Source organism: Quercus suber, unplaced genomic scaffold (genome assembly GCF_002906115.3).
Source record: "Quercus suber isolate HL8 unplaced genomic scaffold, Cork oak 2.0 scaffold_33, whole genome shotgun sequence".
NCBI classification, from domain to species: domain Eukaryota; kingdom Viridiplantae; phylum Streptophyta; class Magnoliopsida; order Fagales; family Fagaceae; genus Quercus; species Quercus suber.
Genome location: NW_027069498.1, coordinates 398,455 through 415,078, shown reverse-complemented (window position 1 = coordinate 415,078; position 16,624 = coordinate 398,455). Strand labels below are relative to the sequence as shown.

The window sequence follows — 16,624 nt, the reverse complement described above, 5'->3', positions numbered from 1 at the left end:
GATTCAAACAGGTATTTATACTCCCCCTTAAGTTCCCCAAATGTAACCGCTTGCTCATAAAGGCAAAAGATCATGCCGTTGAAAGTGGGAAACGTGGTGCCGCCAGAATTTAATGTTGGCACCCATTAAGTCTTGAAACGCTACAAACGCACATTGGGCAGTCAAAAAGCCGCCAGCATCAACACGAATCGAAGTGAGGCGACTCGTCTAGAGAGCCCACAGGTGTCAAAACCCTCCTCCCCGCCCGAGGGAACGTGCAGCAGGGTTTTGAGGGGCTATCGTGGGGCCCGTTGGCCTGATAGCCTCGGCCCATCGGATAGTAGGCCCAAGGACAGCGCCGAGGAGGACTGACCAGCCAAGGCTAAGTCAGGCAAAGCCTCTGTTGTGACCCACGCCGAGGACCTGTTCGTCCTCGGCATTCTAAGGATAACTTTCGGGAGGGGACAAGCTCAGAGCAAGCTGTCACATTTGCACTTAATGCATTCACCTAACCCCTCTGGCCGCATTAATGGGGATATAACCCCTTGGCAGGGCAACGTTGATCAGGGTGAACCACTTGAGTACTGATAAGGCCTCTGATGGGACGGACGGCCAGAAGAAAGGCAAATGGATGATCAACAGATGGAATAAGGAGATAGGCAGATGGAAACTATATAAGAAAAGCAAGTAAAGAAAGAGAGGGGGGGGGGGAAAGAAGGAAGAAAAGGGTCTCCTCAGCCATGGGCCGAGGAGCATCCCCCCATTTGTAAAGAAACTCTTAGCATTTTTTATAAAGAAAGTTCATGCATGGTGATCGACGGCCAGCACCTAAACCTTTAACCCACTCTCTATAAATTTATTGTTTGGGCTTGTTGGGTTGAAAACCCAGCAAAACTCAGGGTCAATCCAAACTGAGTCCTTACAGTTTTCTTTTCAAATAGTTTTGAAAATAAAGAAGTGGTACAATAGGAACATTAGTAAATTAATGACTTTTATTTTTAGAAACATAATAATATTTTGTGACGTTTCAAAATGAAATAGAAGACAAACAAACTAGGACGGAGGGAGTACAATATTACATTTGCATCAATGTGATAGGTATGGCTTATTCTGGTACCATCAAATGCTTTGATGGATTGCAATCCAAAAATCAAATCCTCATCAAATTAATTAGGTAGGTAACAGCTCATCTTCATCAATGATATATAACCGCGTGCATTTTTTCATCAATGAGTTTAGTTTAATTTGATTGATTGTGATGTGGATAACCCTCAGCAGACCATGATCCAAATTGGTCTATTCTGCAAAGATTTCTGTTTCTGTCATCTAAACGAAATAGTATTTTGCTTATTTAGTCCTCTAAGTATAATTCAGCCTTTATATGGAATGTACTACGTCGGCTAAGAGATCCAAATAGTAATTCTATGTTCACCCAAAATTTACCTCTGAATTTCGACATTTATTTTGGGCCAAGAATCTGAATTTCGAATTATAAACAATGCTAATTAACATAGCTTCTCATAAATGCTCTTCTGGAGGACTAAAACAAGAGGGTACAACTTACACACATTAATCACTTTCACTTCCAACATTGCCGTTTAATTTTACTTAATTAAATATTGATGGATTAGTAAAGGACAGCCCAAATCATAGGCAATCTAAGTCTAAGCACTAGTTGGTGGCTACCCATGAATGATGCATCAATGAATGATCCTAGTTTATTGTCAATGCAAAGTTTACGTGTTCTTTGCTGTACACATTTTTGGGTTGGGTACAGAATTGGCAATACCAAACTCCATGAATGGCCTTGATAAACTGAACCTAACTTCACAACTCTTTTTTTTTTTTTTTTTTTCTATAGTTTTGTTATTCTGAATATAATCAAAGGTTTGCACTGCACTGCTCTGATGATACTAAAAAAACACCACATACTTTCTTTTCAGACTCATCAATGCCCTTCAATTTTGCTGCCCAAGGAAACACATTATAGTAGGTAAATTTAGATGGCAAATAAATGTGGGCATCAATTCTTGGGTTTGGCAACTTAGCAAGATCTACACCATCTCTGTCATTTGCTGTGTGTTATGACTTTGACAGCCAGTAAGCCAATACCTAACTGAGTTTTCTTTTCATTGATCAGCCAAATTTGGAAGATTTTGAGAAAAAGAAGAAGAAGAAGAAAAAGGAATACATAATAGATTACTTTAGCTTACTGGCTTTCTTGTTTTGGTCAAGTTTCATTCAAGTATACTTTTTATTTGTGAACATTTTTCAAAGATTGATTGAAATTTTTATTCAAATCTGAATTCAACACCCCATTCCCCCCCACCCCCAACTTTTGAATTTATAAAGACTACTTAAACCTTTTTCTTTTTTCTGTAATATACTAATGGAAAGAAAAAAAATGTAAATCAGATCTTCACTCAAGTACTTTTTAATTGTTAATATTTTTCAAAGATTGAACTTTTTTTTTTTTTTTGGAGAAAGTTCAAAGATAGAACTTGATTTGGTTATGCTATTTTAATCTGAATTCAACACCCCCCTTTTTCTTTGTCTGTAAATCACATCTTCATTTTCTGTTCTTAATTTCTTCTAAGGGAATAAATCACATTTGCACTTTATTCATATTATTCACTTGATTAATATATGTTATATTTATGAATATAAAAATGTAAATCACTTTTTTATTGTCTGTACTTTAATTTCTTCTAAGGAACAAATCACATTTGCACTTTATTCATATGATATTCACTTGATTTGCAAAAAACTTCTTGTTAAACTTATCACCAAATTAATGTGGTCAAAGTGTACATATTTTTTTCTAAGCCTCTAACAGGTTAAAGTGACAATTTTCCAAATCACAAATAGGTAAAATGATGCATCGCCAGCACTAGATTTGCTTGTGCTTTGACGACAATGTTTACTAATCTTGACAAAGTGAAGCACAAATGGGTATAATACAAAATTTTAAGTCTTCTGTTGACAAAAGCAACTCAACCCAAGCAATTAAATATAGATAAAGAGTAATTAACCTTTTTACATATATTATTAAGAAGATACAACTTTTTTGTATCTTATTTTTAAATGGTCTATAGAGTACCATCACATATTAAATTATTAATCACAAGAAGTTTTAAAATTTTCAAATAATAAGGCCAATAAGGAAAATAATACACTTTAAAGTTCAAACTCCTAAAATTTACTTTACATCTTATCCCATTCCCCATATTTTCTACTTTTTGCACTAAAATAAATGTTTATAATTACATGAATTTTTTTTTTTTAAATTCCTATACTTAACTATTTTTTCTTATTAAAAAAAGCCTCTAAACATGCTCTAGCACATGTAAATATATAATTACTTATATAATTACTTTTGCACGATCATGCATGAGGATGAGGATTGTGGAATCATAAAACCTAATTAAGATGCCGATGCTCGAGAAAACAAAATAGAAAAATGTTACTTCGGCTAGACAATTTAACATTTAGGTCCTTCCAATAAAATCGATCACTTGTAATTGTTACAAATAATATTCCCATTAGTATAAAATATCAGTGATTTGGTGAGATCCCACAAAGAGAAGAGTGCCTCATTGTTCTCCAATTCTTGAAAATATAGGATTACCCAAGAAGTAACAAATTCGTCAATGTGGTTGCAAATTCCAAATTATGTCCTTTTTTCAGTTTTGTTTGCCAAGTTGCCAACCCAATTCTTTTTCCATCTCAAATTTGTTTTAACTTTCCAAATTTTGTATTAGCTTAAGCAAACATTTTCCCAACTTTATCCCAGCTAGCTCCACCTAATATTATAAATTCTCACCACTTTTCTTGTTATCCCAAATCTTTTCCGTTGTAGAAGAAAACAATGAACCACTGAAAAAAAAAAAATATATATATATATATATATCTTATCCAGTGTGCAAACAAAACCAATACAAAAAAACCTTACTAAAAATGTCTGAATTTTATCTATTTGAAATTTATGTTGCTTATTTTGTGGTCTGAGAAATGCAGAGAACATTTCCTAGATAAAGTGAATACAGTAAAGATATCCTCCTAATACAACTTGTGTGGGGGCAAATTTTTTTTGACTACTGCTTCACGAGTTTTCTATACATGATTCTCACTCATTTTCAAAGATCTTGAAGCCGCGTTTTTCTACTTATATGTATTTTGTTTTATGCAAACTCTATATAAAACACACACATATAAAATGGATTGGAGTACCTTATAGTTATAGCCTTATACCACTAAATTTAGTGCAGGTTATCAAAAAAATCCACATGCCTCCATTAATATATGTCAATGTCTTGGATGCCTTCACTATCTATCTGACTATCTCTCTTTGTGTGTGTACTATCTCAATGAGCAAAAATTAAAAAAAAAAAGTGTGTGTTCTGACTTCTGACTCCAATAGAAAAAGAAATGAGCCCATGATTATAAAATAGGGAATTTGGTTCTTGAGTTCACATTGCCTATTACTTAATTAGGTAGAGATTCATGGAGAATCATATTTTGAATGCTTTCTGATTGGTGAAGCTTTTACCTTCTATGCTTTGGCACTGAACCACATTTTAGGTATACAGATAATGTGTGAAAATCGAGGGCTGAACCAGACCTTGTGTTCCATGCCAGACAGCCAGAGTGCAAAGTTGCAAACCCAAAAGGTCAAAAGTCAAAACTTGTTCATAATTCTTAGACCGCTGAACTAGTTGATATTCATGTCTACATTATTTAAATCCTGTAACTAATTTTGTATTTTTATGCAAAAGTTAGCCAATGACAACCTTGAGGATTAATAATACTTCCTCCTCTCATAAATATGGGGTTTTGACTTTTGACTTGCGAGTTTTCGGGTGAAATCCCTCTGGTTTTTGAGACTTAATTACAAACAATAACAACAGGTTCCAAGCCTTTAATCCTATAAAATTTTGGAGTTAGACATGGATTATGAATCTTCAATACACTTTGAGACTTGATTACCAAGAAAAAAAAAATACTGATAGTGTGTTTAAGAGCACCAGGAATCATTCATTGAATAAAAAAAAACATTAGTTATGGTCTATGAATGCACTTGCAATATCTACAGATCTGTTCTCTCTCTGTCTCTCGCTGGAACACACTCTGACATATCCACAAACTCACGCATCTCATACATCTTCCTTTCAATCTGTGCAAGGGTCATTTCATGTAATCATAAACGCATGAGATATTTGTCATTGTGATTGGTTTTAAGAACGTGCAGTGCACAGTAAACTTACATGAGAAAGGTCAACATTTAACAATAATGGTATATGGTCTTTATAACTATGATACACAAAAAGAGCAATTGTTTTCTTTTTTCTACAGAAGAACCGGCCAATTGTATCAATAAGGAGGGCACAGTTCTTGATTTGGATCTCAAAATTTCTAGTAGGTTTTTAAAATCTCATGTGCTCTCACATGCATAGCCATTGGTCTAGGCAAACAATCACAACTCAATACAAATTTTAAAGCTAGGTTTATGGTTATTTTTAGAAAGTTTCTACCTACTACAAGAGCCGTGCCAAAACTAGATACTATTTAGTTTGTAGTTTCTATTGCAGCAGAGTATCTCAGTAAAGGTGGTGTCTTCTGTTTAAGAAAAACACATTGAGAGAGAGAGAGAGAGAGAGAGAGAGAGAGAGAGGAATTAGCCGCTTTTTCTACTCTAAAAAATTCCTGCTTCAAGGGTATATTATATAATGCATAGATAAAATATCCTTCTCTTTTCATATATAAAAAAATCAATAAACAAATTAAATAAACCCTCAAGGTAAACAGAGAAAATTATAGTCTCAAAATCAAGAGGAACAGTGAAAAAAGAAGAAGCAAATTGTAGTCAAGCTGTGAGTGTCACGCAGATACGGTTTATTTTACTGCTTATATTAAATCCCACACATTTTTCATGGTAATTTTTAGTTGACGTGACTACTCAACACCCTTGGTGCCAGTTCAAAAAGATTGTAAATTCAGACTTCAATGCTATTTCCATGTATCAATGTTATAGTTAGTGCAAGTTCAGCATTGGTTTGACTGATCTATAGTACTGGCAATTAATCACCAATTGGACAGAGTAAATGTACCCAGGATTCCAATTTCAATTGTCTTTGTACTGTCTTTTAAAATCTGTCATTTGTGTTACTACCATCTATATCCATTTTACTCTATGGATGTGTGAAAATGAAGTAAAGTTGGCTAGTAAATTATGCTTGGTACCTCTCACTTATTCTCCTTTCAAGTACAGTGATGACTGATTTCTCACGCCACAAAGCTGATTCTTTTGTACAAATAAAGTAGAGAGAAATAGATCACTCTGGGTTTTAATCATGTTTATAGGTGTAAAATAGCCATCCTGATGTCAAATCAAATTGCCTAAAGTGGCAAACAAAACGATATGCGATTGAGAGTTTGCTTTTTGTATGTGTGTTTACAACAAAGGAACCTTCCAAAAGAACCTTAATATGGGATTTGATAGATGTGGACAAGGAGATATCAAAGGGCTAACCAATTAAATTAGGGTTTTTGTGGGTTAGCTTATTAGTTTGTGGGCTTTAATGTCTAACATTCACTTGGACATACATCATGTGTTATACTTGGACATTGTTGAAAAAAATTACGCCTAACGTAAAAGTGTGAATCTTGTGTGTACAGAGTGTACATCAAAGAATGTGAAAAAACAATGTTCCTTTACTTATTTGCTTGTGTACAACTATGTTCATTTTTTTCAAGGTATAATTGTGTTTTGCCAACTTTCAACAATAAGTAGATGCACTCTTAGCAAAAAATTTAATCCACATGCAATTGTAAGTAAGAGACAATGTAATACATTGATCATTTCTTTTCATAAAAGAAATGCTTGATCATCAAAAGTTTGAAGATTTGTCAAAGAAGTCCAGAAAATGATGAACCACATGAAGTTTAACAGTTTAAGCTCTTTGATTAGTGTAGGTGAAAAATTTAAAGCCTTCAGGAATCAGTACAAAAACATTAGAAACATAAATTGTGACACACAAAGGCCCATAGCACGATATATTTCAGTCTTGGGAACTTTTTTAACATGTGCACCTACCATCCACAAAGCAAAGTATTGAATTTTTTTGGGTTATAGTGTCGACATGTAATTGAGATCCCATGGAACAGCACTCAAGATAATAGTTGGTGGAGATAGTACAATAATTCAGAGCATGGAAGAAAAAGAGAAAGCTGTTACGAGCAGACAATAAGGAAAATATACTTGTTTTCTTTTGTATTTACTGACATGATCGAACATTCCATGTACTTCATCTTAATCAATCTTTAGCTACGAAGTACATAATCAATCTTCTAATCAGTGATAAGAGTACAATCTTAACCATTTGGATACTTAGAAAGTCCTATTCATGAATGATGATCTTGACAATTACAGAAGGAAAAAAGAAACTTCATCAAAAAAGAAGGAAAAAAGAAACTTTACAAAGAACTTAAAACGTTGAAGCAGACAACAAAGGACAAGTCCTGAAAGCAAACGTTGATGTAGTATCATTATATTGATATGGCTTTTTTCCCATGGCATTTTATCTTCATATCCATGAAGCTAGCATTGCAAACTCAATCATACAAGTGCCATTATTACAGTGTTTTACACCAATTCAAATCTATATAGGAGTATATATGACGTTTGTATATCGTAATAACATTTAATTTGATCATCTATTTCGTTTTATAATGTTGCAAAGCACATTACAATATTTTGTTCTCTTTCTTTCTTTCTTCTATTGTTTTTGGTGCTTTTTATCTTTTTATAAGTATCAACCATGTGAATGAGTGGTCCTTTCACTGGTTCTAAGGGCGTGATAATGTATGGAGCCAGAGTCCCACTTATACAAAGACAAAGAAAGTGTTGTAGTTCTTAGTAGGGCCAATTGTTCCCATAACCAATTGTGCAACATATTCTACTTATCTCTGTGATCCTGTGTGCGCACAACTATACCAGTGACTGAAGATGGATAAGCCAGCAAATTGTTTTTTTTCTGCTTAGGATTTTTGCTGTTTGTCACTCATTAATGGATCATGGATGTATAAGAACCTCAAATCTGTCATTTCAACAACCCCCAAAAAGTTTACATTATGTTAATCACATGCTTATATTGTGATAGACCTACTTCTAGATGCATGTCCTGCACTCTCTCAATATATTATCAATAATCCTTCAAAATATTATTGTATTATTGTATTATTGTGCCTAATTATCAACTTTGTGGGATTGGTATAGTGATGAATATGTCATAATCACTTATATAGTATTAAGTTGCTTCTTGAAATGATTAGAGCTATAAACTAACCTTTTTCTTTAGCATTACAAGCACCTGACGTAATTTAGCTCTAACGTGACGTTCTACACATTAAACATGCAAAGAATTTACAGGCAATCAAGTTGTGCATGTCTCAGTATTGAGACAACATTATCTACCGCTAAAATCAAGGCATTGGATAATCATCAATCATAGCCACTAAAATCTCCAAAGCAATCTGATGGTATGCAAGAATTCTTATGTAATCAAAATAACTCCAAAGCAATTTAATAGTATTTAGGAGTTCTCATGTAATCCAAATATAATAGCATAATTATCTGTTATCTTATAAGCAAACCTTTATATGTATATGTACTTAACGTTTGAATATAAATATAAAAGTAGTTATAACACTTGAAATATTGTCAAGTAAGAAAACCAAAACACAAACTCTTATTATTCTTTATTTTACTCTGTGAGCATAATTCTAAGTAGGGAGCACAGGGCAAGTTCATTAATTTCTTTTAAAAAAAGAGGCATTCATTATGGTTGTACAAACAAATGCTATAATTCAAGAATATAGTGAACGACATCCAATGAACTAAGGTTGTATTTCGGAAAATAATTTGAGATATGTTTGAATGGATTCGAAAACAGCTCTTCCTCAAGAACACATGAAACAATGAAAAAAAAAAATATGGTTACTCATCAACAATGGGGTCAATTTTTTTCTCCGGAGGGGAGTGGCATTTTCAGATTACCTCTCCCTTTTGAATAAGGGTACCAGTAAAGGCATTTCGTTCTCTGAAATTCACTCACATCTACATCACTAGCTAGTGCCAAATAATTTTTTCTGTATGATATAATAGATGAAAGAAGTAATCGATCTTAGGAGAGGTATCAACAAAACAAACAAAAATACAAATGGATTCTTATTGTAGTGAAAGTGGAAAAATTATTCATTCCTAAAGAACGATAGCCATTTGATCCTCCGACCAATAAAATGAAACTATTTCATATAAAAAATGTCGTATTCACTCGAACCCATGACTTATCACTTTTAATAGAAGGCACTTGCCATCAAGTCCTAAATTTTTTTGGAGAAGCATCAATTCCTAAATTTTATTGTAGAAGCATCAATTCCTAATATATATATATATATATATATATAATAAGGGTTGAGTTTAAGTTACCTTTAGTGTAATATTACTTAGAGTTACAGCAGGTGTAACTTAAATCCAACTCATATAACAATGCTTTTACATATTATTGATGTAATAAATTCTTACAGATTCTTTATGAGTTCACTACTAATATTATTTTTTCACTTTCCTAAAATCACTTAGATAGGAAAACATCATAAATACGAATTCTACTTTTAACAAGACAGTTTTGGCATTGGAATAATGCAACAATTGGGGGCTGGCACATTTCAAAATCTTACTGTTTCGATGATAGCATTCACCATTACTACTACCTGCTATGACATTAGAAACGAAGTCGGCTACCAACTCCTTGAGGCCCCATGGTGGCATAATGCACAGATAGAAATCTCATTCTCACCAAATCCAGCCCCACAATCTAATAATGTTTCTCCTTTTGGAAGTCTTTACCAGCAATCATCATTGATGCAAGGATCCAAAGACAATTACTAGTATAAAGTATAAACTTACTTTACCTTATCTAGCTGATATATACTGAGATTCAATCTAGCAACCATACATTTCAATGGAAGAGTGTTAGAGGCACTTTTTTGGACAACAAACCAGCAAAGCCATTACCCACAAAGCCACTCCAAAACTTTTTTTTTTTCAGCCCACAATCCTTGTAAACAAGGACCTGGAGTTGGCTGAAATTGGGCTCACAACATCAGCACCAAGGTCCACTGGATCTTTCATTAAAATTTTAAATCTCCAGCTAAAAGCCCATTGAAATTGAAGCCTTAAGGCTGGTCCAAGCGAAATTAACATGCTCTCAGCTAAGCCCAGCATGGTCAAGCTATTGGCTTGAACATGACATGGCTCTTAGAGCATTTGCAGCAGTGGTGGTATAAAGCAATAATGCTATATTTTAGCTCCACTTTCATTAAAATGGTGCTCCAGCAGTGGAGCTAAAGCAAAAAAATATAGATGATTCGCTACAGTGCACATCTAAAAATAGATGTGCACTATAGCTCACATCTAAAAAAAAAAATGTTATTTTATTTTGCGTTCACATTGGGATTAGAATTTTTTATTTATTTTTTCTTTCTTCTCCTTCCCCATTTCAACCCGATGCTCCTCTCCTCCTTTGCCATTTCTTTTTCTTTTTCCTCCTTCCTCCACTCGGCGTGGTATGCTCCTCTCCTCCTTTGCCATTTCTTTTTCTTTTTCCTCCTTCCTCCACTCGCCGCCGACCGTGCCGATCGCCTCAGACCCAAGCGCCGACCCAAGCCCCTGCCCAGCGGCGATCGCCTCAGACCCAAGCGCCGCCCAGCAGCGATCGCCTCAGACCCAAGCACCTGCCCAGCGCCGATCGCCTCAGACCCAAGCGCCAACCCAAGCCCCTGCCTAGCGGCGATCACCTCAGACCCAAGCGCCGCCCAGCAGCGATCGCCTCAGACCCAAGCACCGACCCAGCACCGATCGCCTCAAACCCACGCCGCCGATCGCCTCCGGCCTCGTGGATCGAAGTGGCTTCCCTCACCTCCACTCCACTGCTGGGTCGTGGTTGTGCTCCGGTGTGCATTGGCTGTGGCTGATGGTAGAGTGTGTTTGTTTTGTGGTGCTGTGAGTTTTTTTTTTTTTTTTTTTTTTTTTTTTTTTTCCTGTTGTGGACTGGTGGTGGTGGTGGTGGTGTTGTGGGTGTGGCTGATGGTAGAGTGGGTTGTTTTGTGGTGTTGTGTTGGCGGTGGTTGTGCCGTGTTTTGTGGTGTTGTGGGTTTTTTTTTTTTTTTTCCTGCTGTGGTGGTGGTGGTGGTGGTGGCGGCGGATGTGGTGGTGCCGTGAGGGGCTGTGGGTTGAAGAGAGGGCAGTGAGGGAGAAGACAGAGAGAAGATGAATAGTGAAAAAAATAATAAATAGCTGATTGTGGATATATATTATTTTATTGTGGTGTTTATATTATTTTATTGTGTTGAAAGCTAAAATAGATCCACTGCTGCAGCACGTGTGTAGTTAAAATAAATAAAGTGGTTTGTTGTGGTGCCAAATAGCTATAATTATTGCTCACTGCTGTGGATGCTCTTAGCTTCTCATGCAAACTCAATAGCAAGGCAGGCAAACCGAATGAGATAGATCAAAGAAGAGACTACCAGAGTTTCCAGTAAGCTTGGGGACGCAAGGAAAATAAATATTACTGAATAAATATATCACAGTCGTTAGTCCAAGCATTTAAAACCACTACCAATTCCTTAATATGTTTCAAAATACTTGTAACAGGAACCAGTCTATGTTTTACAACTCTCACTATCCTTTAAAAGAAATATTACTAAATTAATATAATTCATTGATAACATTCACACCAATATAATAATGTAATTCATTATCACTTATCTCAAAAAAAATTTGACACTTTTTTTTTTTTTTTTGAAAAACACCACATAAATGGGCAACTTATTTATTCAAAATTTAAGTTGAATTGTAAACATCAAAAACATCTTGTGGAACAGTACTCCATCCAAACAAGAAAATCGTCTGAAACTCTAATATTCTACTAAGTTTATGAGACATTATTACCATATGTCTACGAACATGGAGAAAGAAATTCATAAAACGTGAAGAGATTGTCTTGACTAGATGTTTTGTGTGATATTACCATCTTAAACTAAACTCTAAATATATGCTTCCCAAAAGAAAATTGCATCTTTAACAAAAAAAAAAAAAAACTAAATATAAAGTTGGCTTTGTTTCATAAAAAAAAGAAAAAAAGAAAAAAGAAACGAAAGGAATGGGTATAGCAAGATAGCTGAATAGACACCAAAAAAAAAAAAAAAAAAAAAAACCACAGGAGCATAACAAAAATCCAAAAACACCGAGATCTCTTGTTGGACCTCAATAACATTAAATCTTGGGACTTCCAAGTTGTGAGGTCCAATCTACTAATGTTGACACATATTAGGTCGCCTAGAAACAAAATTGAATCTAATTGTCATAACTTTTTTTAGAATGAAACATAGCTTTGAATCATCATTCTTTGCTTTAACAGGCAAGTAATGTTTTCTAATCAAGCATCAAGGTATAAGTGACTTTTTTGGGAGAAGGGGTAAACAGAAAATATTATGAAAAAGGAAAAGAAAAAAAGCTGGGGGCACAATTTTTTTAGGTACAATTATACTTAAACCAACTTTCATACCATTCATTTTCATTTAAAAAGAGTGTTGCACGCTCATTAAGTTGGGGGCACACTTTTGAAACTAAATAACAGTCCACAGCACATTGTCTAAGTCTAAGGAATTCCTATTGATTTTCTTGATATTTATAAGGTCACATCGTATTGAACCAAGGATCTAAATTCTGGCTTTACAAAGTTATATAACAAATAGTTAATTGTAATTTTAATAGCAACAAGTAAAGGGGTTGAATCATGCATATTATTTTGGTTCTTAAAGCCTCTTTTTTCTAGTTGTTTTTTTCTCTTGGGTTAAAAGAAACCTTAACCATGTGCCCATAATCCATTAATCTTGCTATGTGTGGTTTTGATGTCAATAGTATGCTTTGTTTTAACTCTTCGTCACACCTCTCACTCCCGAGTAATGTGTGGGATGCTTAAAGGAAAGATTTTGAGTCTGTTTCTTCAGTTTAATCAGCAAAAATACCAAATCTTTGGTTTATTTAGCCAAAAGAGAGTCATGCATGGGCATTGACAAAGAAAAAACTTTTATTATTGTTGTTATTATTATTATTATTATTATTATTATTTATTTCTGCTTCTGCTAAGATTGGTAATTGTCAGCCCTAGCTCATATATCTAGGGTAAGGTCGAAATGATATAAGATAAAAAAGATCTATAACCTAAGCATCATACCCTTATGAAAGTGATAGTGACTATTTCATAATAATATGGAGAGAGAGAGAGAGAGAGAGAGAGAGAGAGAGAATGCTTTAGATTCACTTTGTTTGCCATTTTGATGGGGGGGTTTGATCAGTAGTGCCAGTGGTAGTAGTAGTGGTGGAGGGATTGCAAGAGTTTCAAACATGACTAGAGGGGTCTTTGCTCAGCTACTACCCCTTCTTTGTGCTCCCACCTATTGGTCCTATTCCCAGTTCATGAATGCACAGTTCTTCTACCCTCACTCTCTTTAACACCTATAATAACTCCCTCCCCCCAACAAAAAATGCTGTAGGGAAATAACGACTCAAACCTCTCTCTCTCTCTCTCTCTCTATATATATATATATATATTACACAATGTGAAAAATATCAAATTGCAAGTAAGAAGCACAAGAATAGTGATTGGATGTGAAAATCAAATAGACTCTGAATTGCATACCTTAGCACATAACGATCAAACAGAAAGGAAAAGGCCAAATTGGGTTTCCCGTGTTAAGAGGGAAGCAAACTTTGTCCCCCCATTATTCGGCCTTTTGGGCTTAAATTGCGACTGGGCAGGCCTGTTCCCATCTGCTGACTTCATGCCTCTGTTTCGGCAGTAGAAGATAGAGATGATTAGGGCCCTGTCTTTCCTTTGTTTCTCCTTTCTGCAATAAAGTCTTTTTTATCCATTAAGAAAAAAAAGAAAAAAAAAAGGCTTTACCATGCATGTTGGTATCATCATACCATAAATATTAATTCCAACAAAGATTTGCAAAAGAGAGCTTATGCTATGCCCTCGAAGGAATGTGAAATAATTCCAACATTAGGACAATATTCTAAGCACTAGACAACATGTGAAAACGTTCATATTTTAACACAATTGATAACTTAACAGTCAATCTAGACACTGAAGTCTGAAGGAGAGGACTACTCTTTGACTGCATATAGATAGCCTTCACCAACACATACTTTTGACAATCATTCTTTGAATAATACTCTAGCCGCTACACCTAAATGAAAATCTTTTTTTTTTTTTTTCATGATCTGCTAAATGAAAATCAATTCTATTGATCAAATAACGGCATCAGACCATTTATAGGAACACCCAGCCACAAGGGTACCATTCCGAGACTCCCTATAGCAAAAAATGTTTACTTTTTTGATAGAAACCTCAAAATTAAAGCTTATTTCTTTCTTACCAAATGAAAATTTTTAAACAATTATCAATTATTAATGACATTGTTTTCTCTCATAATCCAGTCATCACTTTAAAAGAATATATACGAACAATTTGTAGGGAGAAGAAACAATTATGCTCCATATAATATGGATCAATGACAATAGAATCTTATAACACACTGAAAATTACAAACTAAACAAAAGAAGCCTGAAATAACAATATACACTTGTTGCATGCTATGTAAATCCTAGCTTAGAATTAAAGGAAACCGTAATAATAAAATTGCACAATAAATAAAAATTACAAACAGTCCATAGTTTAGAACTAAAAAATATGTACCTGTATCATTTCTAGCTTATACTAGTACAAAGTAATAGAAGTCCATATGTTACAAACTTTATACATAATTAAACTAGTCTAGGAGTAGCTAGACCTTAGACTTTCCGTAAATACACAAAACACATAGATGAAAGGCAAGTCCAAACTTCACATAAACTATTAGCAGTTTAGGACATTTATCAGTTTTACATTATATGTGTTGGATCAAGATCTGCAAAGCTCTACACAAAATACATAGAAAGTGATATCGAATTTGTAAGGGAAAAACCAAACTAATCTGATAAAGGGGTGAAGGACGGCTGGAATGTAATATAGTATGATGGGTTAAATCAAACACTTAATAAACAAAATGAATAAATGATTCACCACTTTATGGCATACATATAGGAACACCACCCAAAAAGATACAAAAACAAAACTCGCCACCCAAGGAAACCACCAATGGGATAAGAGTTTAAAAGAAGAAATCCATCTTTTGAAGCACAAAGCTTTTTTAATTTGAAAATACACTTTGATTTTATTTAATTCAGCCAGAAGGCTTATATAGAGCGTAGAACAACCCCCTAAGCATAGGAAAATGAAAATAGTAATTAAAACTCAAACTTAGTCATGACCAAAGTTAGACATGAGTCTTAGGAATTAGAAGCACAATAAAACACTTATCGGCTTAGGAGAAATAAAACATAAAGTTTGATACATCTGAGGAGACACTAATTGAAGACAATCTGACTTCTTTTTTATTAATGGAAAAAAAAAAGTTCAAAATGAAGGGTTGCACTTCTGGTCTTCAAGGATAACATTTGGGCCAGACTTAGCATCAGATTGAGCTTGCTGAAACTTGGGACACTCCAGTGTTAGAAAAGCAACTTCAAAACACACATAAACTGTCAGCACATTTATTAGCTTTCATATGTGCTTCATCAAAACCTACAAAGCTCTAGTGAGGAGGCTCCTACAATAAATTAAAAAAAAAAAAATTAATTTAGGCTGCGTTTGTTTCAGTGTAAAATATTTTCTGAGTGTAAAATATTTTCAGGTGAAAATATTTTCGGAAAAAAAAAATATTTTCTAGTGTTTGGTTGCATTCTAAAAAATGTTTTGAAAAATATTTTCTGATGTTTTGTTGTATTCTTAAAAATGCTCTAGAAAATACATTTTTATCAAGTTTCTCACATTTTCCCAAGATCCAAACAAAAATTATTCCAGAAAATCTCAATATAAACACAAAGAAACAAAAAAAATCAGAACAAAAAAAATTGGCCCCCTTCCTCAGACAGAACACCAGTCGTGAGAAAGGTGGAGAAAGATGGCTTGAGAGAAAGAGATGGGTAACGGCGGTGGCAAGAGCGTGAGAAACGGTATCGAGCTTAGGCCTTTGGGCGACGAGATCGGTGGTTTAATCTAGAGGCGGTAGTGATGGCGGGGTGGGTGGTGGGTTGTAGATCGGTGACATGCTCGAGCTTGGGGCTTTGGGCGACAAGATCGGTGGTTTGATCTAAGGCAGCAACGATGGCAGGGGTGGGTGGTGGGTTGTAGATCGGTGACATGTAGTTGAAGATTCGGCCATGGTTGCACTGCGGACGGCAGATGGTAGACGAAGCTTGAACGGTAGCCAAAGCTTGCATGGCGGTCCAATTCCTTTGGTGCTCTCTCTCTCTCTCTCTCTTCAGGTTGTTGAGTTCTGGGAGTTTTGGGGAAATCAATTGAAGGTAAAATGAGAATGTAATTGGTTTTACAGAGTTAGGGTGTATATTTTACAGTCAATTGAAATTTATTTTCAGTTTGGCCGAATTTTCATGCTCATCCAAACACCCTTAAGG

At 34.8% G+C, this 16,624-nt stretch overlaps 1 protein-coding gene across 1 annotated transcript in view; it reads right to left on the bottom strand.

Annotated features, from left to right (window-relative positions):
- The window catches only part of LOC112022603 (polygalacturonase 1 beta-like protein 3), a 23,569-nt gene extending 8,756 nt beyond the window's left edge, over positions 1 to 14,813 (bottom strand). The window contains 1 exon segment of the mRNA XM_065770626.1: positions 14,805 to 14,813. Coding sequence (XP_065626698.1) covers positions 14,805 to 14,813 — 9 coding nt within the window.
- Between the last annotated feature and the right edge of the window lie 1,811 nt (positions 14,814 to 16,624).